This window comes from Melanotaenia boesemani, chromosome 16 (assembly GCF_017639745.1).
Source record: "Melanotaenia boesemani isolate fMelBoe1 chromosome 16, fMelBoe1.pri, whole genome shotgun sequence".
Taxonomy (NCBI): Eukaryota; Metazoa; Chordata; class Actinopteri; order Atheriniformes; family Melanotaeniidae; genus Melanotaenia; species Melanotaenia boesemani.
Genome location: NC_055697.1, coordinates 1,984,682 through 2,012,435, shown reverse-complemented (window position 1 = coordinate 2,012,435; position 27,754 = coordinate 1,984,682). Strand labels below are relative to the sequence as shown.

At 40.1% G+C, this 27,754-nt stretch overlaps 1 protein-coding gene across 4 annotated transcripts in view; it reads left to right on the top strand.

Annotated features, from left to right (window-relative positions):
- Window positions 1–27,754, top strand: part of gbf1 (golgi brefeldin A resistant guanine nucleotide exchange factor 1) — a 103,762-nt gene that overhangs the window by 34,595 nt on the left and 41,413 nt on the right. For all 4 annotated transcript variants that reach the window (XM_042009682.1, XM_042009683.1, XM_042009684.1 and 1 more), the window contains exons 4-5: window positions 11,085–11,216; window positions 26,661–26,779. In XM_042009682.1, coding sequence (XP_041865616.1) covers window positions 11,085–11,216; window positions 26,661–26,779 — 251 coding nt within the window. The remainder of the gene's footprint in view (window positions 1–11,084; window positions 11,217–26,660; window positions 26,780–27,754) is intronic.

The window sequence follows — 27,754 nt, the reverse complement described above, 5'->3', positions numbered from 1 at the left end:
TTGTGACCCTTTCGAGGGACAAAAAAGTCCACATAAATGTCCTCCCCCAAAAACTGTACACATTTATATGGTATATTTTAATTTTTTCCCCTCATATCGCTCAGTTAACTTCAGTCTGACCAAAATTGGACCCCTTTGAACCCTTATTATTTATTTTTAGTTATATTCCATAAATTACATGTTTGGGAGCTGTTTTTTATTTTTTATTTTTTTTTATAACATTAATTTTGGTCTTTAAATAAAACCCCCATCTCCCTAGCCCAACTGTAGCCCAAACCTCCAGACCACACTGTGTAGTCCAAACCTCCAGACCACACTGCGTAGCCCAAACCTCCAGACCATACTGTGTAGTCCAAACCTCCAGACCACACTGCGTAGCCCAAACCTCCAGACCATACTGTGTAGTCCAAACCTCCAGACCACACTGCGTAGCCCAAACCTCCAGACCATACTGCATAGCCCAAACCTCCAGACCACACTGTGTAGCCCAAACCTCCAGACCACACTGTGTAGCCCAAACCTCCAGACCATACTGCATAGCCCAAACCTCCAGACCGCACTGTGTAGCCCAAACGTCCAGACCACACTGCGTAGTCCAAAACTCCAGACCACACTGCGTAGTCCAAAACTCCAGACCACACTGTGTAGCCCAAACCTCCAGACCACACTGCGTAGCCCAAACCTCCAGACCACACTGTGTAGCCCAAACCTCCAGACCACACTGTGTAGCCCAAACCTCCAGACCATACTGCATAGCCCAAACCTCCAGACCACACTGCGTAGCCCAAACGTCCAGACCACACTGCGTAGTCCAAAACTCCAGACCACACTGTGTAGCCCAAACCTCCAGACCACACTGCATAGCCCAAACCTCCAGACCACACAGTGTAGTCCAAACCTCCAGACCATACTGCATAGCCCAAACCTCCAGACCACACTGCGTAGCCCAAACGTCCAGACCACACTGCATAGCCCAAACCTCCAGACCACACAGTGTAGCCCAAACCTCCAGACCACACTGTGTAGTCCAAACCTCCAGACCACACTGCGTAGCCCAAACCTCCAGACCATACTGTGTAGTCCAAACCTCCAGACCACACTGCGTAGCCCAAACCTCCAGACCATACTGCATAGCCCAAACCTCCAGACCACACTGCATAGCCCAAACCTCCAGACCACACAGTGTAGTCCAAACCTCCAGACCATACTGCATAGCCCAAACCTCCAGACCACACTGTGTAGCCCAAACCTCCAGACCACACTGCATAGCCCAAACCTCCAGACCACACAGTGTAGTCCAAACCTCCAGACCATACTGCATAGCCCAAACCTCCAGACCACACTGCATAGCCCAAACGTCCAGACCACACTGCGTAGTCCAAAACTCCAGACCACACAGTGTAGTCCAAACCTCTAGACCAAACTGTGTAGGTTAAACCTTCAGACCACACTGCATAGCCCAAATCTCCAGACCATCAAACATTTGTTATGGCAGCAATTGATTCTGCAAAAATAAACAGATACACTAATAAAAAACCATTGAATTAATTCATAATAGAAAACAAAAATGGTTGAATAATGACCTCGAATGCAGCATTTTGTGGCCAGTGTTACCAGAACACTGCTGTGGTGTTATCTCAGTTGTGTCCTGATTGGACCATGTCTGGACCAGACTGGGTTTTTAGGCATTGTGAGAAAAATCTGAGCCATGTGTTTATCATCTGTAACTTCCTAAATAAATACACTTAAACATTCTCTAAACAGCTCAGGGGTGGAGTTATATGTACGTTTGTTCTCTGGATTAGCTAAGAGCTAAAGAGTGTGCAGTTCAGGAGATGGATCATCAGCTAAGCTTCTACTTTTGCAGTGATCAGCATGCAAAATCAGCTCAGTTATGTACAGTGGTTTGGGAAGTGACTGACTAGCTGCTGGCCAGGGCGATCACACACTGCTCTGTTGTTTTCCCAAACCACCCACCCCTTCAGCCCAGGGTAAACTGAAACAGCCTAGATTAGTATTAATCCCTCTTAATGCAGTGGCTCATAATATAGTCATTAGGTGACTTGAAACTAAGCCATCCCACCTAACTGCTGTGGTTTATTAAACACACACAGAGGATTTGCTGTCAATGCTGGGTGGGTATAAAGCGAGCATCACGTCTAAATACAGTGGTATCAGCCTATTAATACTGATGAGCTGCACTCTGAATGGCTACATTCAAATGAGGGGCTCACTGACTGCGGCAGGGATGAAATGGGATGACCAGGCTCTCCAATGAAACCGGCTTTCCTGCTCTTGGGCTAAAATCCTCAGTATGCTTCACAAGTATTTACATTGCCTGCTAGCATATCCAACTAAAAGTTCTAAGTAATTTTTTAAAAGATTTCTTTATCCATCTGTTAAACCTGAACTACCATCAAACACATATAGCATCTAAAAACCACATATAGCCTTTTCTATTGGATTTAATCTCCATAAAAAGATTTTAGTAGTTTGTGTGGGTGTGATGCTGGTGAATAGTTACAGTTCATCTGGTGAAAAGTTAATTTACTTCATGGTAAGAGCAAAATTGCATGTTTAGACTGAAACCAAAGTTATATTCATGTCTTAACAGCTTAGACTGAGGAATCTTGGATTTGCTAAATCATAGTCGACCAAATGTTAAACTCTGTGTTGATGGGAAGTAATCTGTACAACTTAGAAACGTAACTACTGAGTGAACTTTTTTAAAGGGAAATCTGACTAATGGAAGAAGAAAGTTTTAATATTAGAGTTTTTTCTGGACTCGCCTGCTAGTACCACATGGCTGAATAGCATCACCTGCCCTAGCTAATGATGGCATCGGTGCTCTTTACCAGTTTAATGAAGATGATACAGATACACCAGAACTTATTGGGTCTTTCCTTCATCTCTGCACCAACTGTCCACCAAGTTTAACCCTCAAAACTCCAAGTTATGCTTATTTGGTCCACCTGTTTGATATGAAGTTATATGATATATGATATAAAATATATAAATTTAAAATAAACCAGTCAGCATCAGACATGATGTTTCTCAGCTGTCAGACTGGGAGGTAAAATTGTGTAAAATGAATGTATGAATAGATTTAGCAGCATAAAGGCCGAACGGAAGAAGAAAGCAGAATTTATTACTAACAGAACTTTGTAGAAATAACACACAGATCAACAGTGACCAAACCTTTTCTCATCAGCAAAGTCTTGGCTTTAAAGTCAGTTTATGCCACAACTGACAATAAAAGAAATAGTGCTTGGGTTGCCGGATATCAAGTGGAGTTTTAGGAGAGGAAGACCTTCAGTTTGGTGTTTTTTGTGTATTCTTGTTAACAGTAGAAGATTCAGTGGATCAGATATTCCTAAAATGATTTCTAACCTTATATTTCTACACATTGTTTTCACCGTGCAGAACTGTTCAGTTCGGAAACTGGTATGTGAAAACAAAGCCTGGCACACAGCTTTTCCTTTAATATAAAATGACCATTTTTATCCTTTAAAAGCTTCATTTGGTTAATGGTTTGGGGATAAATGGTGTCCGTTTTCATTTCAGTGCGGTCTTTCTCAGTTCAGTTTGCTCATAGTGGTTATAAATTCAGTGTAGTGGCCGGTTGCAGTGAAGCCCAGCTCCGCTGCTATATTGTGTCTTGTGTGAACAAAGTGGAGTCACCCTGTACAGTGCATGGTTTCTGGAATCCCTCCCCCCCACGGGAATGCCATTAGTGGAAAGCTGAAGGAGTGCAGCAGGTGAAACAAATAAGGAAGATAATACACACACACACACACACACACACACACACACATACTTTAACCACAGCTTGGCCTGCCTTGCCTCAGTGTTTTTGGCCTTGTTGGGGTCCTTTTTGGGAAAATGTCTTCCTTCTTTTTTAACAGAAGTACTCCCTGAACGGTCCCGCATTTAAAGCTCACACATCTATATGTAACATAAGCACTAGATACTGAATTATTTAGTGCTGTTGAATCTAAATGCAACAGAAATATGTGACTTGTACATCAGCCAGTGCATGGTCTTGTTCTGGGGAACTCCCAGTTAACCCAGGAAACTATCGTCACCACAGGTTTCTGTTACTACCTCTCCACATTTCTTTTGCCCTCCATACTCCATTTATTTCCTGCACTTTTGTTGAGGTGTGATTCATCGACAGGCTTGTGAAGTCAGTCTCAGCTGAAAATCAGTCATATGCAGCCATAATCCTAGCAAACCCTCCTAACCTCATTCCCCCAGCTGTGTGCCGTCTCATTTTGTCCCCACCCTACATCGTAATCAAGACACAAACTGAGATTGTGAAGGGTGTGTGGTTAAAAGATGGGATGGAGATTGTGTGTCTTGCTTCCCTGTGTTTGTTTTTCTGGAAATAGAGGTGATAATATGCGCCTCCCGCATGTGAAGGGCACCTCATTGTTACAGTACAAACAAGCATTTGTGCACTGAAATGAAAAGGTTTGATTTGGATTAGATGGCAGCATTTATTTCAACACAGGGACTGGTAGTCATGATATCCTGCAGTTAAAATTGATTTAATTATAAAGTAAAATCATGATAATCCAAATTTCTTCTTGCTGTGTTGCTACATATTTCACTGGCCAGAAGTTCTCTTTCCTTCAGGTTTTAAGGCAACAGAATACAACATCCATTATTTATAAGTCCACTGAACGTGAAGGAGGAGAGGACGGCAGGCTGTGAAACACATTAAGTGGACATTGGGGCTCGGCCAGCTACCCACTGGAATAATGTGGTCTCTGTGCAAAGTATGCAGCATAGAAAATAAATTTTATGTTCAGGATAACAGGTGCAAACCAGCACAGTGGCCGACACTCTGACCCAGACAAAGTTTGGTAATGAAGTCATTTTTTTAAATGCACCTGCTTTCTGTTATGAAACACAATTCTGCTAAAAGGAACTGCCATTAAAATCTAAAACAGCATTTTGGGCAAATTGTTCTTGTGTTACAGAGCTGCAGAGACCTTTGCAGGTCAGCGCTGCATTACAGACGTTTTCTCCCATTACAGAGGCAGGGAAAGAGGAGGCTTACAGCTCCTCCGCATCCATTTCCCTGCTTGCATAACCAAAATAATTTTTTTCTTAACTTTATTTCCACCCTACAAATTCAGAAGCTCTACCCGTGCTGACTTCTCCAATGCGCCCCCTAGTGGAATTGTCTGGTTACAAGCTTAGTACACAAGAATAGCTGCATTTTTTTCACAAAATAAAAGTGATATTTTGACAAAGTGCAGTTGTGATTTTCAGGTTTTCCATTGAATTAGCGCATTAGGCGTTATTCTCATAAAGTCTCATCCTGCGAGCCTCCACTCTGAGGAGGAAGGAGATTTCTAATTTGTTGCTGTAGTTTGCTCTCAAGGATGGCAGTTATACTTTTTTAATTAATTATTTGTAAAAGATTTCTGTCTCCTGTGTTTACTCAGACCGCGCCATCTTCACTTGAAATGAACTGGTCATGTGACCCCTACGTTACGTCCGAGGATGTGTGTATGCAAAAAAAGTGTTTTCATTACGCTTCTTCATTTCATTACGTTTTCATTAAAGAGCATAAGAACCTTCTTAGCGACATTTGAGAGGTTTTTTGAAATGTAGGTGTTTCCGTTACCATTTTTTATTGCGATATTTAGGTTTTTCTTGGGGTAATGGAAACGCACCTAATGAGTTCAGCTACGACTGGCTACATGAGCTCAGCTGCTTTTAGGTGCCACCGTGCATCAAAACGTCTTCTTAAAAGCCACCCTTTGGAGATGCACCTTAAATATGTTGTATTTATGTCCAGTAATAATAAATGTGTTCTAAGTTACTCTGTTTTTCCTACTTATAAAGTTAAATTACCACGATGTGTTTTCAGACTGGATCGTTGTAAGAACAGTCGTGATTAGGTTCTCAACCTGTTTTATTAGCAGGCTGGTCTTTTACTTTGTATTTTAGAATAAAAGTTCTCTGTTTAATGGCATCTTTAGATAAATGTACTGGTTGGTTGATTAGGCTTCAGGTGTTTCTGCAATTCTATTAGTCCTCTGCTTGGAGCTCTGCCTTCTTTCTTCAACCCAGTAAGAGTAAAAACAAATGCAAACTATATTTGATGAAGCCCGTAAGGTAATACGCTCCTCCTGTGGTCATTACAGCAGTCCTCTCAAGCATTTGGAAAAGTTTTAATTTCTCCGGGGCCTTTCAAATTGCCTGTTTAGCTTGCATGGAGGCATTGTTCAAGGCATCTATGAAATACCAGTGTGGCCCCATGAATTGACGATATAGAGCTCCATCCTAATTGCCCCCCTCCACAAATGTCAATTCCATTCAGAAGAATACTGGACCAGGAGTACAGAAGAAGAATGAATGAAACAAAGGTGACTGAGGAGAGCTGACATTTATCAGGCTTCTCCCGACAGATGGATAAAAATACTGTTATTCTAGACTTTGTTTGGCAGAATTCTCTCTGGATTTCATTTAGCTGTGCTGCTCTTGTTAAAGTGTTGTCTCTCTCCTCAGCGTGAGGAGCCTCGGCAGCGCAACCAAGGACCCTGACTCTTAATGTTCGGTCCAGATCAATAACCATCAGTGTTTGGTTTTGGGCCGCTGCGTCGGTCAGACGGGGGGATTCACTCCTCCCTTTCCTGCTGCTCCTCACACAAGGTGTCTTTCTGGTTTACCCACTTCCACTGAAAGCTGGTGAACTGTGGCTCCTCTGAATGTTTGCTGTCCACTAAAGGGATGTCTCTGAGATGTAACACTGACATAATCATACAATAACAAAATAACACAAAGACAACAGACACAGATGTTTTATTTTAAACATCTTCTGACGTTTACAGCATTTCTTTCTCCTCACACGTCTGAAAGGAGGAAACTTAAATGTCCGTGCTTCATTTCCATAACCCACCACTTAGTTTAAATATTTTATTTCCCTTTCCTCAAAAGTTTTACCATGAAAGATTTACAGTTTAAGATGATTAAGAACAGAACAAAACATCATCACAGTCCTGGATTAAACTGCTGTTCTTCAAGAAAATATTTATTTTATATTAGTATTTTGTACTTTCTTTTAAACCGGTGTTCATGTTTTTACTTTGCTTTAATTTCTTAAACTCTTCAGTCATTTTACCTCTGATACTGAAAGTCGTCCTGACACGCTGCGTTATTATATCCGCTTTCCCTCTTAAATCATCCCCCCTCTCTTTAAGAAAAAAATTCTTATTTGATCTGAAAGTATGAAATTAAAGGCTTGTTCCTGGTCCTCATCCTGATCTTGTTTTGCATTCAGAGTGAACAGAACAGTGAAATTACTCCTGGCGTAGTCCTGACCACCTTCTGGGAACTGATAAGCTGTGGTCAGCTAGTCCGTGGTGGCCGTGGAGGCACCCACCTGGAGCTTCTCACAGTGCAACTGAATGGTGTAAAAAGTGCTCCAGAAATCAAAGCTCAGCGGTAACTGCTCTGTGGTTGTTGAAGGGAGATGGACGAGTGAGGTTATTTACTTATGGGAACAAAGATGTTTGTCTGAAACAGCACTGGACATTGTTCATGGCTCAGGCTGAGGTTGGAGAAGTGCTGTAGAATCCCACGTGTACTAAAGATGCTAGCTTCCAGGATGACACTGTCCACTGGGTCCAGGTAGAGTGTCGGTCTTTAAAGGGGCAGGAGGAGACTGCTAAGCAACCATGTTCAGCACATTGGTTCTGTCCATATTTCTATCAGTCTGATTCCTACAGCAGTGCCCTTGATGTGATCTGGGGCATGGATCAGCTGTTTCTTCAGACCAGAACAGCTTAGCAGCTTCTGTGTGTAGAGCAGCATCTCCAGGACAGCGAGGTGTTTTCCTGCAGCAAGCGTGGATCCACAGGAACCTGGACAAACAGAGGCATCATTTCATGCATTAATACTTGTTCCAAATCTCAAAAAGGGCTGTTTTTTGTTTTTTCTTTAATCAGTAAATTATAAATAGTTGTGATGGTTTGTGTCTCTTACCAGGACAATGAACAACAAGCAGATATGCCCCCTTTATGCCTCTGTTTGATTCACTTCTTCATTAAATCAAAGTGTGACTGACAGTGTAAAAGAAGTCAAGTTTTATAAAGCAGGCAACAGGAACTGCACCTTATCACCAAATCCCATATTTTCCTAGTTTTTCAGTTTTTATCAAGAAATTTAATTGTATATTTTTTCCATAAACATGATATATTTTTCTTTGTTTTGCTAGATATTTTATTGTATATTTTATATAATATTCTTATTAATATTTTTTATTTGATCTTTTTAGCTGAATATGTAAATTGGATATTTTTATCTAGGTATTTGTTAATTCTATACTTTATATAATATATTATTTCTCTATTATTTTCTATTTTTATTTGGATATTTCTTGTATATTTTAAGTATTGATATAAGGGCTCATCTGTATTGGATTATTTAATATGCTTATCTTTTTAGTCTTTTCTGTTGTGTTCTTTTGATGCTGCTTTAACACAATAACTGTGTGATCATTGAAGTGTGTATGAGTCTGCTCTGTAATCCCTGTCATGACTGTGTTTAACACTGAGGTTTCCTTCATAAAGTGCCTTTTACTGTAAAGTTTTCATCATACTGAGCTGTAGTGATGAGCACAGATGTGCGGTCAGGGTCTTTCCCGGGAACACTTGACAAACAGCCACTGACCTTCTGATTGGTGGACAATTGCCGTCTCATGTCAGCTATGTTAGCATCAGTTAGCAGACTTACAGACTTGCAGCGTTGCAGTGTGGATGCCATCAGAGTGAAATCCAGCTCTGCTTTGATGTAAGTGTGATTAAAAGATCTTTGCCTGTAATGCTGAGCTCCTTAGCACCGTGAATGTGTAGAAGACGGACTGGTTTATACAGCTTTTTGAAGTGACTCCATCGCCTCCTTTTAAAAGAAGATGGCAAACAGACCATTTGTGTTTCATCACTTCATGTGGTAACACTTCTCTGTTTCTGAACAATAAGGTGCATGTGCACCTCAGATTCATCTCCTGTTGTTGTTGCCTGTTTTCTAAGCCTTTTCTGCTCCAGTGCCAATAGATGTGCATGTGTTAAAGATGGCTTCTGTTTTGCGGTAAGCCTGCCTCATCCTGATATACTCCCCTGGTGACAAAGGTTCACTCCTGCCTCTCCTCTCCATCTTTGCTGGGGTCATTTGGAGAGGTAATCCACACATGGCTGGATTCTCACACTACAGCCCCAAGCAGAAAGATGAGGCTCCGCTACGGTGAAGGTAGATGGGATTAGGCTCACCGTGAATCGTAATGGGCTCATTTCACAAACTTTTTTTTTTTTTTTTTTTAAAAACCAATTAAGCTTGAGTTGGACTTGTATGCATTCTCAGATCAAGGTTGTACCCTGAACACACAGCCTTTAGACATTAATCCTGCTTTTTTTTTTCTTCCTTTTCTGTTTTTTTGGTCAATGTCAGCCAGAGGTCAACCTGGTTATAGAGTGATTGCCTTACCACAACTGCAGCCTCTGTTATTTATTTCACTCCACTCCACAAGCCCAGGAGATTGAGCCGAAGAGCAGAGCCTGTATTTAGACTTTATTTAAGAAGATTGGTGATGGCCACAGACGGACCGCTCCAGTCAGCCCCCCGTTCGCCGATGGCCAGCCAGATCAATACTACACAATTGAGTTTTCCAATCTGTGGTCTTTGGAAACGCAGCCGTGCCACTTACAGAGTGATCGCCTCTGATGAAGTCTTCATCAGGATCTATTGACAGATTCATTTGAGCACCCTCCTTCCACCCTTACAACATGCCTTTTTTCACCCTGTAAAGTAATTGGACACTAAAACCCTCTTTTAAAAGTTTTCTGACCACTGATGGACAAATCAAACCAGTGGAGCTCTTTCTCTCTCTCAAGTTAACACCAGTTTTGATTTAATTTAATTCCCAAGTTTATGTTTTTTGTGGTTTCATGGTGGGGCAGCTGTCTGTTTTCTTTGTGCAGTCCTGGCTAAATTTACGCTCTCTGTCATCCTACCCGTGTTAAAACAAAACAGCTTGAAGGTTGCAAATTTTACAATAACTAAAACACCAGATGAAAAAATATTCAGTAAGGCTGAAAGTAAGAGATTTGCTTTTGAAAGAAAGGCCTAAAAGTGGCCTGGCGGCTGATAAAGGGACTGTGAGAATTTTCAAATGATTTCATATTTGATTTCTAAACAAGCCGCAGGGGTATAGGATATCACGCACTAATGCACAGCAGTCACATGTGTGCTTTTGGAAATTGGTTGGACACTATCCTCTGTGTGTTTGATGTCCAAGTTATTTTTCCATGTCTGGAGTGGAGCTGCTCTTAAGAAAGCCATAATCCTCCCAGTATTGCTGTGGCAAGCAGTCCTGTGGGACTACATATCACAGCAGCATGCGTGACTCCACTAATTTTCCCTGCTGTTATTTTACCTGTTTCACATTTTTGCCTCCCCCTCTGGACCTCCTTTCTCTTGTGAAAGTGAGAGACTGTTGAAGTCAGGATGGATTGGATGGTGGAGTAAAATGTCCAGTGTAGCAGCAGTAAGGCCCACCACTGGACATCAGTGGGTGTTGCTTAGAGATGTAATTTTTCTGATGACAGATTCTTTAAGGTCCATGCTTTCATGATGTTTCCACCTAATTCTGACCCCACCACCTGAATGTAGAGCTTAAATGTAGACTCACCAGACCAGGCGATTATCTCCCAACACTATCAATGTGTAAAATCACATGAAAACTCCTCATAGGTCTTCATTTCTTTCTGGAAAAATCCCCTTTCTTCCTCATTCGGATGCTCAGTTTGAACTTCATGTCATGTCCACATGACTAGATGCCCTGAGTTGCTGCTCTGACTTGTTTATGTTGGTGAACTTCCACTGGTGCCTTTGCCATGAAAGGAAGAGAAACACGGGTGGATAGAAGTGTCTCAGTAGATGTTCAGACTGGGTCGAACGTCTGCATTCCCTGGCTAACTTGTGGGTGGATGAGTAGATGGTGAAAACTGGAGGTTCCTGGGATTTTGCTGCATTTATTTGACTGTGTGTGTCCTCTTTTTCTTTTTCTTCAGAGCTCTCAGATATTGAACCCAACCTTTTCCTGAGGCCCTTCCTGGAAGTTGTTCGATCTGAGGACACCACTGGACCAATCACAGGCCTTGCTCTTACTTCTGTCAATAAGTTCCTTTCCTATGGCCTTATTGGTAAGAAATTTCCACAGAAGCACATCTAGCTTACATTTACGTAGGGATGGAAATTGATCAAATTTGATTGAAATTAATGCCCGTATCAATTTGACCCAATTTTCTAAGAAGAAACAAGTATCTACAACACAGATTTACGCTGTCAAAAATGGTCTGACTATTTAATATCTAAAAATAGTAAACTTTAGAATCTTTCTCGGCTCCAAACAATGTGAAGAAAATGACTCGGATCAATAACATCTAATTGGCAGAGCTACAGATCTGCTCTGAAAAGGGTAAATAATGCAGCACTTAATATAAAACTCTGTATGTTTACATGAAGTCAACCACAAATGCAGTAAAATAAACACTGACTGCTGTATTGTGACTAGATTTTCTGGGGTTTTCAGCCCACCAGAACGACCAGGACGCTCATTTTGAAAATTAGCATTTTCGAAAACTTTGTCAAATAAAATCATAAAGACTTGCTGGTCCCTGATTTATTCCCTGAAACTATGTGAGTAAATAATAAAACAAGTTTTAATATTTAGTATGAACAGAACCTATTTCGGCTGCAGGTGGTCATTTTCGGTTCTGTGTTTGCATTCCCGTCGTTCTGGATCAGATCGTGTGGGAGTGTTCTGTAAAGGCTGGTATGCAGAGATGGATCCATGCTGGACTTTACGTCATACTGGACCTTGTAGGAATAAACGTCCACGTCATTGAAACGTGCACTGAAACACACGCACAGCGCTGGAGTTTCTGCACAGGAAGTTGAGCAGAGTTTATGAAGGGAATCTTCTGTCAACCACATGTACGCTGCACGTGGAAAGAAGGCAACAATATTTATACTGTAACGCCAGTCTACCCTGGTTACTGAGAGGCTAGAACAACTATTTAGAAGTCGCAGCCAGAGCAGGTCAGACCCGGCCCACGTGCCGCGGTGTTGGAGGTTTTTTCCCGGCTTCTACACCTCGTAGAATAAAAGAAGACTGTTTATAACTCACTGGAGTTTTTACTGAAACTCTTTTGTTTGATTTTACAGATCAGTGGAAGGCAACCCATCTTTCGATCAGCTGATCACTCTGATCGATCAGCTGCTGTGTGAAATCATTCCGCTATTAGAGATCTGAAAACGCAGACGTACAAGTTATTTCATAACAAATATACAACAGAGACCTGAGCTGGAAGTTAGAACTGAAGAGGAGGGCTCTTCCAGGAAAGGGTTAACAGTGCTAATTTACATGAGAAAATGTTGTTGATGAGGTGTAAATTGTCCCGGGCGGGGATAGGTCCGCCGCTTTAACCTGAAACAGATTCACCAGGTGAAAAAATGAGTGAAGCATAATCCCAACATCTGGCTCCTCGTTGGCCACGGTTACATTCTGTATTTTAATTCCAAATGAATTATTCAGAATGAAATAATCTGGAGTTAAAGTATTCTTCTTCACGTTTACATGGAAATAGTAATTCTGAGTTGAGTCTTACATGGAAAACACGTTTAATCGTCTTTATTTAATTCCGCTTTAGATCTGGGGGCTGGGAGGGGTTCTGATTGGACGGGGGAACGTGACGTATTTACGTCTACCGGAACAAAACAAACTCCGGTTCCTGCTTCTTTTTGTTTCGTCTACAACATGGAAAACACATAACAAGAACCATTTTCACTGTGAAGGTGATTCTAGTTTTGAAGCAGCAGCTCGACACCAGCATCGGCTTCACTTTGGTCAGCTGAGGAGGGAGGAAGAGTACCGTATCGTCATGGCGACAGGACAAGGGAACGAGCATGCTCAGAACAACCCGAATTCATTTAAAGCAGAATGAACGTAAACATGGGTGAGGATTTATTCAATTCGGATTTAAAATCAGAAACCAGACACCTGCTTTGGATTTACGTTTAGTTCAGAATTTCATTTGGAATTAGGTTTTTACAAGGTCAATTTAATGTTTATTCTGAATTAAAGGGGAATTAAAACCCATGTAAACGTGGCCATTGCTTCTCATAACAGTATTTCCCTATAGTTATATCAGGGCATCACCACAGCTGCCTTTAGACCTTTCCTTTAGCACAGCTTTATACTTTATCCTTTTATTAAACAAACAAACAATGTGATGTCATTTGCCTTTTTTACACAACTGCACATCATTTCTGCTCTGCTCTCTGCTTGCACATGGCCCGATGCACACACAGAAAGCTCAATGCAAAACACGCCACCATAACTGCTTCACCACTTCACTCTCAGAATGGATTTTATTAGCAATGTGCCCGACGACAGCCTATTAAAGTCCCCATGGAGCACACCTGTGGCTACAGGTGAGCTAACTGCTAATTTAACGAGCTGCTAACAGCATCCAGACAGATACAGCAGGAATATTTTCACCAGAAGGAGGAAAACTCACAGCTGGTCAGTGGTGAACTCTCCGGCTTCCACAGAAAGCAGGAAGTTATTCCATTAATGTGACGACTGGATTAAAATGAAAAGAAGCATCAGGCGGAGAGTACGCTACTCCACTCACGTAACGGAGCAGAGTAGTGATTAGGCTGCGTACTCCTCCGTGCAACGATATAGGTCTGTCCTATCTTCTGTTACTAAAACTGGTCTTTCCAATGCAGACATCTGAGCTTGTACCATTGTCATGTTTCTCAGTAAAATGTCGCCATGATCTGGATCAACAAACACACAACAAACACGCGCATGTCTGTTTATTTGTAGTGAGCTGGCCAGCACCTGTCTGCACCGATAGAGCATTGATACGCCCACGATTCAGGTGCTTTGGAAGATTTAGAACTGGTTCCTGAGTGGAACCGGTTTTCGATTCCCATCCCTAATTTTACCTGCTAAGTATTCTGTGTGTATGTTTGCAAAGAGCAGCGGTCAAAAGCCGACGAATACTACTTGATAGTTTGAGTCAACAAGCGTGAAGTGAACATGCAGTCCAAGAACACACAGTCCCATTTAACTTTTATTTCCTCTAAAGATAAAATTTTATGGTGACAGCAAAGATTAAAATTGTTTTTATCCAATGTTTTTGCAAAAGTGCTACCAAGACAGCAAATGTTGAAAAGCCTTTTGTTTTATCAGATTTCTTTTTTTATAGTATTTTTACAATTAATATTACGAACAAGTTGAGCCAATGACAATAAAAACGTTCAAATTCATGCAGCAATGCTAAAGAAAACGAAAAGGTTGATGATGGAAAACCTTGGAGCCCAGTGTGGAGAATAATAAATGATTTAATAACATTCGTCAGTGTAATATTGCAGGAAAGGTGAGGATTTCATCTTCAGGTGTACGTAAAATCAAAGCGATCTGAGGGATCTGTCCACTCCTCTGGACAACTTCTTTTCTTTACTGAATTCAGAAACCCTGTAGCTGAATATGGAAATATCATGACATATTTTTACAGCCCTAGTATACATACATAATATCTAATACAGCAACATGCCTACATTAAATTCTTCATCCATTTCCAGCCAAATAAGAGAGCTGATGAAATAAAACGATGTCAAACAAACACATCAAATTTTTGTAAACTTGATTTTGGCATTAAATTCCAAATGAGGACATAAAAGACAGAAAAGATCTCTGCCATGTGTCAAAAACCTCTTTAAACTTTGACGTAATATTCCTGCCTTGTCACCTAAAGTCCCCATCAGCAGCCTCGAGGTGGGCCCATCCTCTGCCTGAAAGAAATAAATGGTCGGGCTCGTGTTGCCTCCCATGACAGGAGCGAGGATGTCCACCAGCTGGACCTAATTAGCATGCTGAGAGCAGGTCGAGACGAAGGCTGAATCTGGATTGTGCAACGCTCCTAATGCATAGGTGTATTGGGCAATGATCACATGCTTATCACAGCATACTTATCAAGTCAAAGATCACATTTTAATATCAGGTAGAGCTAGGTGGAGCCCTTCCAAGCAAACTTAGCCATAAATCACTTGTTATAAAGGATGCACCATAACTGGAAAAACTGATGCTTATAGACAGTCAGCTATTTTTTTTTAGAAAAAAAATTCCAAAGCTGGATAGCTGTATTAAGGATAAAAAAACCAACAGTTTCAGTTCAGCAAACACAGCCGCTGACAAGGTGCTGAACTATGGAATAAAATGCGTTAGAAATTAGTCAAATGTATAAAATTTATTCAAACAAAAAACTGTAGTAAAGATAAAAGTACCAGACATTAATAAAAGCATAAAAACAAAAGGAAAGCTAAAATAATAAAATCAATGTAGAATCAACAGCTGACACCCAAACTAAAGAGGTGGGAAGAGAGATTTAAAAAAAGCCAAAGAAGCCTTTCTAATGCGTGACGACACTGAACTCCACCCCTGCATCACCCATTAAAACCAGTTTGAGCTGGTCTGCGTGTCGTGTGATGTTTATAGCACATCTCATAACGTCACATACTGAACAGACCAAACTGGTTTAAGAAAAAACTGTGTTAATGATGTTAATTAATGCGCTAAATTACACGATACTAACACGTTAACGTACCCAGCCCTCATAATGATACCTTATATAATAATAAATGTAAAATTACTCTTAAATATATTATAGAATGTTGTAATTATACTTATTCTAATAATTATAAATATTATATGAAATTGAATTAATTTTTGTATTATTATATTAATTTACTATTAAATTCACATGATTAAGTAGTTTTTTTAAATTAGAAAATTCCTAATTTTTTTATTTCAAAGGACACTTTAGTGAACGATAGAATAGAATAGAAATACTTTATTAATCCCTTCAGAGAGCCCTCAGGGAAATTTGGGTACCAGCAGCAATACAACACCAACAGTAAAGCAGGACAAGCACAAGACACAATATATACAGGTACAAAGCAAAATAGAGGCAAATAGAATGCAATAAATATAACAATAATAACAATAAGATAAGTTAAATAAAACAATATAAACAAGCATTGCACACAGTAGAGGTGGTACAGATTCCCACTTCACTATTGCACGTATAAGTAATTGCAACTGTTTGTATGGGTTATTGTGCATGTGTTGTATCAGGCGGACTGCACACCTCCCTCTCCCCCCTCCTCCTCCCCCTCCTGCCTAACATCTTTATAGCGATGCATTACCACCTCCGAACGCTGTCTGAAACTGACGTCGGCTCGTGGGAGTGAACTCTGAACTCAGCACTGCCCCCTAGTGGAGAAAGTGACTGAACAACCATGGCAACACAACAGACGCATGGGGTGTATGTCAATGTTTGAAACGGACGTAGGTATTTACGTACGTAAAGGAGCATAAATGGGCTTAAAGCAACAGTCAGCTAGTTTGCTACCTCATTGTGTCATCTTGACGGCCCTGGAAGCAGTTTTCCTCGTTTTTTGGTTGGGAAGCCTGTTTGCAGGAGAGCTGTTGGCCATTGTCAGGTCAGTCCGGGAATGTCAGCAATGCTCTACTGTCATAAATGGTTCAGATGCCAACTTGTGCTGGCGTACAGTCAGGACTGCCTGTCCTCATTAGCCTCATCATGAAAATATGGCCGGTGTCTGCCAGTTGTTTTGTTAAGTGTGAAACAAGCATGCATCACCAGATGTTAGCTTAGATAGCGGGGGTTGAGTCAATGTTACAACACTGTCAAAACAGCTGCAGCCATTGCTGAACAACATGAGCAGCGTTAACAACCTCATCTGAAATCTGCCTTGTTTTCTTCATCTTTTTAAACAATCAATGATTTTCTTTTTTCAGTTTATAAAAGAAAGAAAGAATATAATGTACATTTATGCCCTGCATAATCTCTGATCTGTTACTGTTGGATTGAAGAGAAATCTCAGCGTCATACCGAGGTCTTCAGGACATCTATATACAGAACCAGTTCAGATATTACTTCACAAATCAGCTTCTTATTGTCACCATGGCACCACCTCCAGTTTCCCATCAGCTCTGTTTGAAGGGATGTTTAGACCTGGAAGTTGGCTGCAAGTTAACTCTGCTCAACAGAAGACAGGGACAACTTTTTTTTTTTAATGACTGCGTCCCTGTTTGGATTCCAGCCCTCAGAACGGGGACCGGTTGAGCCTGTCAGTAGGTTAATATTAATTGAGTTTGGTAAAAACAAATCTCATGAAGCTGCAGGTGAGTGCTGTGGTAAAGCACAGTACTTTAGCATCCTCTAACACTGGAGCAAGCAGCCTGAACCAGAAACCAGGTCTCACTGTTGCTGTTTGTGGTGAAAAGTTTGATTCCAGCTCTAAAAACTCACTAGCTAACTCAGCTAACGTGTTCTCCTATGACTCTGTCTTTGTTTGAAATGAACCATAAAGGTCCTATCATAGACTATCTTGGGCTTCACTTCTTTTTGGATCCTCATGGTGTTTCTAATGTGAATGTGGGGCTACCCTGGATCCTCCAGACTCTGACCATTGATAGAGGTGTCCATCATCATCATCGGCCGTTGGCTTCTTGAGATATTTACCTGTGTAACACCTCTATTAAAGACCTGGAAACCTGCTCAGGTTCACTTTTTACCTTCTACTGTACCATACGTCCCCCTCAGATATTACTTTACTAATTCCTCCGATTACTTTACTCATTCCTAGAATTACTTTACTCATTCCTAGGATTACTTTATTTATTCCTAGGATTGTTTTACTCATTCCTATGATTATTTTACTCATTCCTAGGACTACTTTACTCATTCCTAGGATTACTTTATTTATTCCTAGGATTATTTTACTCATTCCTATGATTATTTTACTCATTCCTAGGACTACTTTACTCATTCCTAGGACTACTTTATTTGTTCCTAGGATTACTTTACGCATTCCTAGAATTACTTTACTCATTCCTAGGATTACTTTACTCACTCCTAGGACTACTATACTCATTCCTAGGACTACTTTTTTTTCCCTAGGATTATTTTACTCATTCCTAGGACTACTTTACTCATTCCTATGATTACTTTACTCATTCCTAGGACTACTTTACTCATTCCTAGGATTACTTTACTCATCCCTAGGATTACTTTACTCATTCCTAGGATAACTTTACTCATTCCAACGATTGCTTTACTCATTCCTAGGACTACTTTACTCATTCCTAGGACTACTTTACTCATTCCTAGGATTGCTTTACTCATTCCTAGGATTACTTTACTCATTCCTAGGACTACTTTACTCATCCCTAGGATTACTTTACTCATCCCTAGGATTGCTTTACTCATTCCTAGGACTACTTTACTCATTCCTAGGATAACTTTACTCATTCCAACGATTGCTTTACTCATTCCTAGGACTACTTTACTCATTCCTAGGACTACTTTACTCATTCCTAGGATTGCTTTACTCATTCCTATGATTACTTTACTCATTCCCAGGACTACTTTACTCATTCCTAGGATTACTTTACTCATTCCTAGAATTACTTTACTCATTCCTAGGATTACTTTACTCATTCCTAGAATTACTTTACTCATTCCTAGGATTACTTTACTCATTCCTAGAATTACTTTACTCATTCCTAGGATTACTTTACTCATTCCTAGAATTACTTTACTCATTCCTAGGATTACTTTATTTATTCCTAGGATTATTTTACTCATTCCTATGATTATTTTACTCATTCCTAGGACTACTTTACTCATTCCTAGGACTACTTTATTTGTTCCTAGGATTACTTTACGCATTCCTAGAATTACTTTACTCATTCCTAGGATTACTTTACTCACTCCTAGGACTACTATACTCATTCCTAGGACTACTTTTTTTTCCCTATGATTATTTTACTCATTCCTAGGACTACTTTACTCATTCCTATGATTACTTTACTCATTCCTAGGACTACTTTACTCATTCCTAGGATTACTTTACTCATCCCTAGGATTACTTTACTCATTCCTAGGATAACTTTACTCATTCCAACGATTGCTTTACTCATTCCTAGGACTACTTTACTCATTCCTAGGACTACTTTACTCATTCCTAGGACTACTTTACTCATTCCTAGGATTGCTTTACTCATTCCTAGGATTACTTTACTCATTCCTAGGACTACTTTACTCATCCCTAGGATTACTTTACTCATCCCTAGGATTGCTTTACTCATTCCTAGGACTACTTTACTCATTCCTAGGATAACTTTACTCATTCCAACGATTGCTTTACTCATTCCTAGGACTACTTTACTCATTCCTAGGACTACTTTACTCATTCCTAGGATTGCTTTACTCATTCCTATGATTACTTTACTCATTCCCAGGACTACTTTACTCATTCCTAGGATTGCTTTACTCATTCCTAGGACTGCTTTACTCATTCCTAGGACTACTTTACTCATTCCTAGGACTACTTTACTCAGTCCTAGGATTACTTTACTCATCCCTAGGATTACTTTACTCATTCCTAGGACTACTTTACTCATCCCTAGGATTACTTTACTCATCCCTAGGATTACTTCACTCATTCCTAGGACTACTTTACTCATTCCTAGGATAACTTTACTCATTCCAACGATTGCTTTACTCATTCCTAGGACTACTTTACTCATTCCTAGGATTACTTTACTCATTCCTAGGATTGCTTTACTCATTCCTGGGATTGCTTTACTCATTCCTAGGACTACTTTACTTATTCCTAGGACTACTTTACTCATTCCTAGGATTACTTCACTCATTCCTATGATTACTTTACTCATTCCCAGGACTACTTTACTCATTCCTAGGATTACTTTACTCATCCCTAGGATTACTTTACTCATTCCTAGGATTGCTTTACTCATTCCTATGATTACTTTACTCATTCCTAGGACTACTTTACTCATTCCTAGGATTGCTTTACTCATTCCTAGGACTACTTTACTCATTCCTAGGATTACTTTACTCATTCCTAGGACTGCTTTACTCATTCCTGGGATTGCTTTACTCATTTCTAGGACTACTTTACTCATTCCTAGGACTACTTTACTCATTCCTAGGATTACTTTACTCATTCCCAGGACTACTTTACTCATCCCTAGGATTGCTTTACTCATTCCTAGGACTACTTTACTCATTCCTAGGATTGCTTTACTCATTCCTAGGATTGCTTTACTCATTCCTAGGACTACTTTACTCATTCCCAGGACTACTTTACTCATTCCTAGGATTGCTTTACTCATTCCCAGGACTACTTTACTCATTCCTAGGATTGCTTTACTCATTCCTAGGACTACTTTACTCATTCCCAGGACTACTTTACTCATTCCTAGGATTGCTTTACTCATTCCCAGGACTACTTTACTAATTCCTCCGATTACTTTACTCATTCCTAGAATTACTTTACTCATTCCTAGGATTACTTTATTTATTCCTAGGATTGTTTTACTCATTCCTATGATTATTTTACTCATTCCTAGGACTACTTTACTCATTCCTAGGATTACTTTATTTATTCCTAGGATTATTTTACTCATTCCTATGATTATTTTACTCATTCCTAGGACTACTTTACTCATTCCTAGGACTACTTTATTTGTTCCTAGGATTACTTTACGCATTCCTAGAATTACTTTACTCATTCCTAGGATTACTTTACTCACTCCTAGGACTACTATACTCATTCCTAGGACTACTTTTTTTTCCCTAGGATTATTTTACTCATTCCTAGGACTACTTTACTCATTCCTATGATTACTTTACTCATTCCTAGGACTACTTTACTCATTCCTAGGATTACTTTACTCATCCCTAGGATTACTTTACTCATTCCTAGGATAACTTTACTCATTCCAACGATTGCTTTACTCATTCCTAGGACTACTTTACTCATTCCTAGGACTACTTTACTCATTCCTAGGATTGCTTTACTCATTCCTAGGATTACTTTACTCATTCCTAGGACTACTTTACTCATCCCTAGGATTACTTTACTCATCCCTAGGATTGCTTTACTCATTCCTAGGACTACTTTACTCATTCCTAGGATAACTTTACTCATTCCAACGATTGCTTTACTCATTCCTAGGACTACTTTACTCATTCCTAGGACTACTTTACTCATTCCTAGGATTGCTTTACTCATTCCTATGATTACTTTACTCATTCCCAGGACTACTTTACTCATTCCTAGGATTACTTTACTCATTCCTAGAATTACTTTACTCATTCCTAGGATTACTTTACTCATTCCTAGAATTACTTTACTCATTCCTAGGATTACTTTACTCATTCCTAGAATTACTTTACTCATTCCTAGGATTACTTTACTCATTCCTAGAATTACTTTACTCATTCCTAGGATTACTTTATTTATTCCTAGGATTATTTTACTCATTCCTATGATTATTTTACTCATTCCTAGGACTACTTTACTCATTCCTAGGACTACTTTATTTGTTCCTAGGATTACTTTACGCATTCCTAGAATTACTTTACTCATTCCTAGGATTACTTTACTCACTCCTAGGACTACTATACTCATTCCTAGGACTACTTTTTTTTCCCTATGATTATTTTACTCATTCCTAGGACTACTTTACTCATTCCTATGATTACTTTACTCATTCCTAGGACTACTTTACTCATTCCTAGGATTACTTTACTCATCCCTAGGATTACTTTACTCATTCCTAGGATAACTTTACTCATTCCAACGATTGCTTTACTCATTCCTAGGACTACTTTACTCATTCCTAGGACTACTTTACTCATTCCTAGGACTACTTTACTCATTCCTAGGATTGCTTTACTCATTCCTAGGATTACTTTACTCATTCCTAGGACTACTTTACTCATCCCTAGGATTACTTTACTCATCCCTAGGATTGCTTTACTCATTCCTAGGACTACTTTACTCATTCCTAGGATAACTTTACTCATTCCAACGATTGCTTTACTCATTCCTAGGACTACTTTACTCATTCCTAGGACTACTTTACTCATTCCTAGGATTGCTTTACTCATTCCTATGATTACTTTACTCATTCCCAGGACTACTTTACTCATTCCTAGGATTGCTTTACTCATTCCTAGGACTGCTTTACTCATTCCTAGGACTACTTTACTCATTCCTAGGACTACTTTACTCAGTCCTAGGATTACTTTACTCATCCCTAGGATTACTTTACTCATTCCTAGGACTACTTTACTCATCCCTAGGATTACTTTACTCATCCCTAGGATTACTTTACTCATTCCTAGGACTACTTTACTCATTCCTAGGATAACTTTACTCATTCCAACGATTGCTTTACTCATTCCTAGGACTACTTTACTCATTCCTAGGATTACTTTACTCATTCCTAGGATTGCTTTACTCATTCCTGGGATTGCTTTACTCATTCCTAGGACTACTTTACTTATTCCTAGGACTACTTTACTCATTCCTAGGATTACTTCACTCATTCCTATGATTACTTTACTCATTCCCAGGACTACTTTACTCATTCCTAGGATTACTTTACTCATCCCTAGGATTACTTTACTCATTCCTAGGATTGCTTTACTCATTCCTATGATTACTTTACTCATTCCTAGGACTACTTTACTCATTCCTAGGATTGCTTTACTCATTCCTAGGACTACTTTACTCATTCCTAGGATTACTTTACTCATTCCTAGGACTGCTTTACTCATTCCTGGGATTGCTTTACTCATTTCTAGGACTACTTTACTCATTCCTAGGACTACTTTACTCATTCCTAGGATTACTTTACTCATTCCCAGGACTACTTTACTCATCCCTAGGATTGCTTTACTCATTCCTAGGACTACTTTACTCATTCCTAGGATTGCTTTACTCATTCCTAGGATTGCTTTACTCATTCCTAGGACTACTTTACTCATTCCCAGGACTACTTTACTCATTCCTAGGATTGCTTTACTCATTCCCAGGACTACTTTACTCATTCCTAGGATTGCTTTACTCATTCCTAGGACTACTTTACTCATTCCCAGGACTACTTTACTCATTCCTAGGATTGCTTTACTCATTCCCAGGACTACTTTACTCATTCCTAGGATTGCTTTACTCATTCCTAGGACTACTTTACTCATTCCTAGGATTGCTTTACTCATTCCTAAGACTACTTTACTCATTTCTAGGACTATTCTATTCATTCCTAGATAAATTGGGGTGCTGCTATTCTCTGGTTTTCACTGAAAGTAATGTAGTTTTATTTTAAGAGGAGATAATCATTTACATTTTCTACTGTGTTGCAAGTGAATTTACTCAGTAACATATATCTTGATTCTGACTTCTGTATTAATCTCATGTGTCTCAGCTTTCGTTTGAGTCCATGGTTATATAAAACAGCCCTTGTAGTTGTGAAGATATACTTCATTTACTTAGGGGACGTCATTTCATACACCAGGGCAGAAAAATAGGAGGTTAATGCATTTTTTATTTGGAAAACAGATAAAATAGCATGAATTGGCATGAAGCTAAAAAAAAAAAAGAAACCCTGACCCAAACCAGGATAATAAGTTCAGACTTTCAAGGAAAACAGGGAAACATGTAAAGCCTTCATAACTGTAACCCTTGACATAAAGAGATAGTGGAAATGCCACTATAAGGATAGAAAAGCAGCGTTGCTTGCAGGACTCCTGATCGGAGGACAGAAGGTGGAACCAGCACTGGTCCTGTCAGGTACTGCCATCTGCTGGCTAGAAGGAGGTCATTATGAACTGATTACTTCTTTCTTTTCTCTTATGGGTTCAGATTTTCATTCACAGTTTCATATGGAGGATCTTTGTAAGTAAATCATTTACTTGGGGTACGTTAATAGGGTTTTTTACGTTGACTGGATTATTGTAGGACTCTGTCTCGTGTCTTCAGCCTGGAGCAGGCAGTTTTCCTCTTTGTCCTCAGAGTTTTGTTTTCTTCATGCTGTGGAATCTCAGTTTGTGTATTAGTTGTTTTGTTCATGAACAGTCAAAGATGAAGGGACATCATGTCCCACCCTCTAACTTGTTACATGTAGACTGAGGTCTCAGTCTGTGGGCTGAGGTCTGCTGGCTTGAAGGGAGCAGTAAGCTAAACCTTTTTTCTCCGTTATTTAGAATTTGACTCCATCCTTTCTTTCCTTCCTTCTCCTCCTCCTCTGTCAGTCCTTTGTTTTCTCTCCGTCCTCCCTGCCCAGCACAGTCAGCAACCTGTGCTGCGATGAGCCGCATGGCCACCAGACCACTTCAGGCTCAGATCCAGGCTCAGATGGAGCTTACGCTGCAGCCGCTAATGAAGAGATGCACTTAAAGTGCATTAACCTGCCTCTGAACAAATTACTGTTAAACACAACTGATCGTTTTCAGTGCTGATCATCCTGACTGGTGTTCTGCTGTTCAGAGGGTGAACAGGTGAGCAAAGCGATTGTTTGGGTTGTAAAGACGCCTGGTCTGTAAATGCAGGGTGTGTTTCTGATGTAAAAGCAGCCTCCCTGCCCTCTCCGCTTCCTGCAGAACAACATGTCTTTGATTCTAGAGTTTAAACTGCTTTATGTGGCAGTTGGTTCAGCCTCCTGCTGCCTTTGCCCACATACCCTCAGGCTAACGCACATAGAGAGCCTCTCCTTTCCACTGTGTTATTTTAACAATGCCGCCCCCCCAGCACACATTCAACCCTCCTTTGGACAGCGTTTGTATAGACTGTGTGCCAAGAGAAGATTAGTGTTTTATATCACTTCTGACATCCTGCTGGATCCCCCAGTGGCTCCAGTTTCTAAGTCTGGATTTTGGATGTTTTCAGTTCTTTCCTCTGGATGGATGTTGGTACTTGGTGGCTTCAAAGCACCCTTTTCACATCTCATCGTTCTCTCAAGTCTTGGCTTTCAGGAGAAAAAATATTGTTATTGAAACAAACACACAACAGAAACTATTTCCATGTTTCCACTTTTTCCTCATTTCCAGTTATTCCTGCTACTATTTACCTGCTATCCTCACTAAACCAACTCCAGCTCAGCTGCTTTGTGGCGCCACCGTGCATCAGAAACGTCTTCTTGGCTTTATTCCAGCCATAGAGGAGCATTATTTTTCTTCTTTTCACACACACATAGAACTTTCTGCTCACTGGTTGATCTTTGGCTGCTCCTGATTGGACGTTACCGTCAATCTAAGCTCTCTGATTGGTGGAAAGTCTGACAGGAAGTGGCTTCATCATCATGTCCAGGTCTAAATAGAGGTCTCTTAGCAACATAGTAGTGATGGTGATGTTTTTATGGTGAAATGTGATAAATAATGCTGTTATCATGGATCATGGTGGATTTACCAGATAGAGTCTCTGAATAAAACTACATTTAGTGGCTGGATTGTAAACCTCCTGGACGGGATAGAAATGTCTGGAAAACTTCTGTAGATCAGTTAAAGGGTAGCTATCCATCACAGTTTACCCAGAGCTACACACCACCGCTCCTGAGACACTGGTGATGGTAGAAGTGATAGCGCTTGGTGGTGCGGGAGAACCAGCAGGGTTTTAAGGGTTAAACAGAAACCCTAAGCTGCCTGTCTTTTCCATATGTCAGAGCCATTCTTGTTACTTAACTTGGAAAACCCTGATCTATACCTCCCTTTCTCTCTTTCCCTCCATCCTTCCACCCCCTCTTCTACTTATTAGTTAATGAATTGCTGCTCCGGGGGGTGGTGGGAAAGGAAAACAGGCTGGCTCCAGGCAGATAGCTGGGCAGCCACTCAGGTTTCAAAAACACCAGCTCCTGTTGCTCTGACAGCCAATTTGTCCCAGCCTGCTTCCAACAAAGAGCCACATCTGCTCATTAGATCCCAGGGTTTGAAGGACAATGTGGATGGACCGCACCAGACCGGTCCTGTTTTATTTATGTGTTGAGCTGTTGGGAATATTTTCCTGGTTGCTCAGATCTTACTGACAGTTGTTACAGAACAAGTTTTCTGGTTCAGTTTCTTCTAAAAATATATTGTTTCAAATGAACTGTGTGTATATGATACGAAGTATTAAACAATCAAAGCAAAAGATCATTTGTTGAATAAACTACAAGCACGATTCTAAAAAGTTTGTATTATGTGAAAAGGTAAATAAAAAACCCATACCCACATTTTGTTCCTAACAGAATATAAACAAGCTAATATTTTCTATGAAATGGTAAAATGTCTTAGTTTACACATCTGATATGTTGTTTATGCTCCACTGGGTTATAAAATAGGGTTTGATGAGCTTTGGAAGTCATTGAATGCTGTTTTTATTTCCATTTTACACAGAGAGCTGACTTTTTTGGCATGGTTTAGTCTTCTTTTTAAACGTCTACTGTTTCTTCATCAGCTGCAACAAATGTTTTTATTTTCTTTATAGACTTAGGAATAGATCAGCCAACAAGTATTAATTGCCCCAAATCAGTCTGCTGTAGTTCATTTGACCAAATAAAAAGTAGAGAAACATCTGATAAGAGCGACACATCGCAGCTCACCTCTGTGTCTTTCTGGGCTCCTCACAGAAATATGGTTTGTGTTCTAGTTTGAGCATCACGAGCCACTCTGAGATAAAAGTTGTGTGTTTGTCTACAGATGCAAACCATGATGCAGCAGCAGAAGCCATCGAGAACATGGCGGACGCCGTTACGCATGCTAGATTTGTGGGAACCGACCCTGCCAGCGATGAAGTTGTCCTGATGAAAATCCTGCAGGTACGCCACATTTATTAACTGGAGCTTCAGGTCTTTAGTTCGAGTTGGTGGAGATTATACAGGGCTCCAGACTAACTGTTATTACGAGGAGCTCAGTGGCCCCTAACTTACATTTTTAGGGGCACACTCTGAAATCACCTTGCAAAGCAAATATTCACATTTCCTCTCATTTTCACTGTATTAGTGATAAATACTTGAACAATAAATTCAGAAATTGCAATGTTTACAATTCACATTTTTGCAGCAGCAGTAGTTGACATAAAAAATTTATAAGAAATTTATAAAAAGACAACCTAAAAATGTTTAGAACAGCTAAATAAAAACATAAAATAAAATCATTCTGTCAATATTTTCTTTATTTTTTAGTTTATGTGTAAAGTGTATTTTGTTTTTTAATTAGGAGTCTGGAACATGTCACAACACTTTAAATATTTTGTCCACACTCTTCATTAATAGACGTTACTGTGACGGTAAACCAGCAGGATCCTCCAGCAGCAGCTTTTACGTTTCATTTCCAGCCTGGTCATGAAACAGAGGTGAACGTCGTCTGAATGCAGCTGCTGCTGCTGCGAGAAGACCAAGCCTCGTATGAGAGGGTCTGCACAGCACCGCTCCTCGTTGGGAAGATAAACTCCCTTCATTCACCTCCGTCTCCAAAAGTCTCCAATAAAACCAGAAAAACTCGCTAGAGGGTCTGAAAACTCGCTAAATATAGAAACAAAGCCGCTAAGTTGGCAACACTGAGGAATAATAATTTTTCGCAAAGACCCGCCTCTTTCCACACATAAGCCAATCACAGGGCTCGTTCATCCCTGCTCGCATGCACATTGGCTGTCGTCTTCTTCGTTGGTGTTCGTCTCTTTTTCTCGTATTGAAGTTAGTTTGAGTCGGCAAACCAGCAGCTAAATTTCGCATCACTGTGAACTACTGGGCTGAAGAGGGAAGCAGACGTTTGTTAGCGACTAAATAAATTAA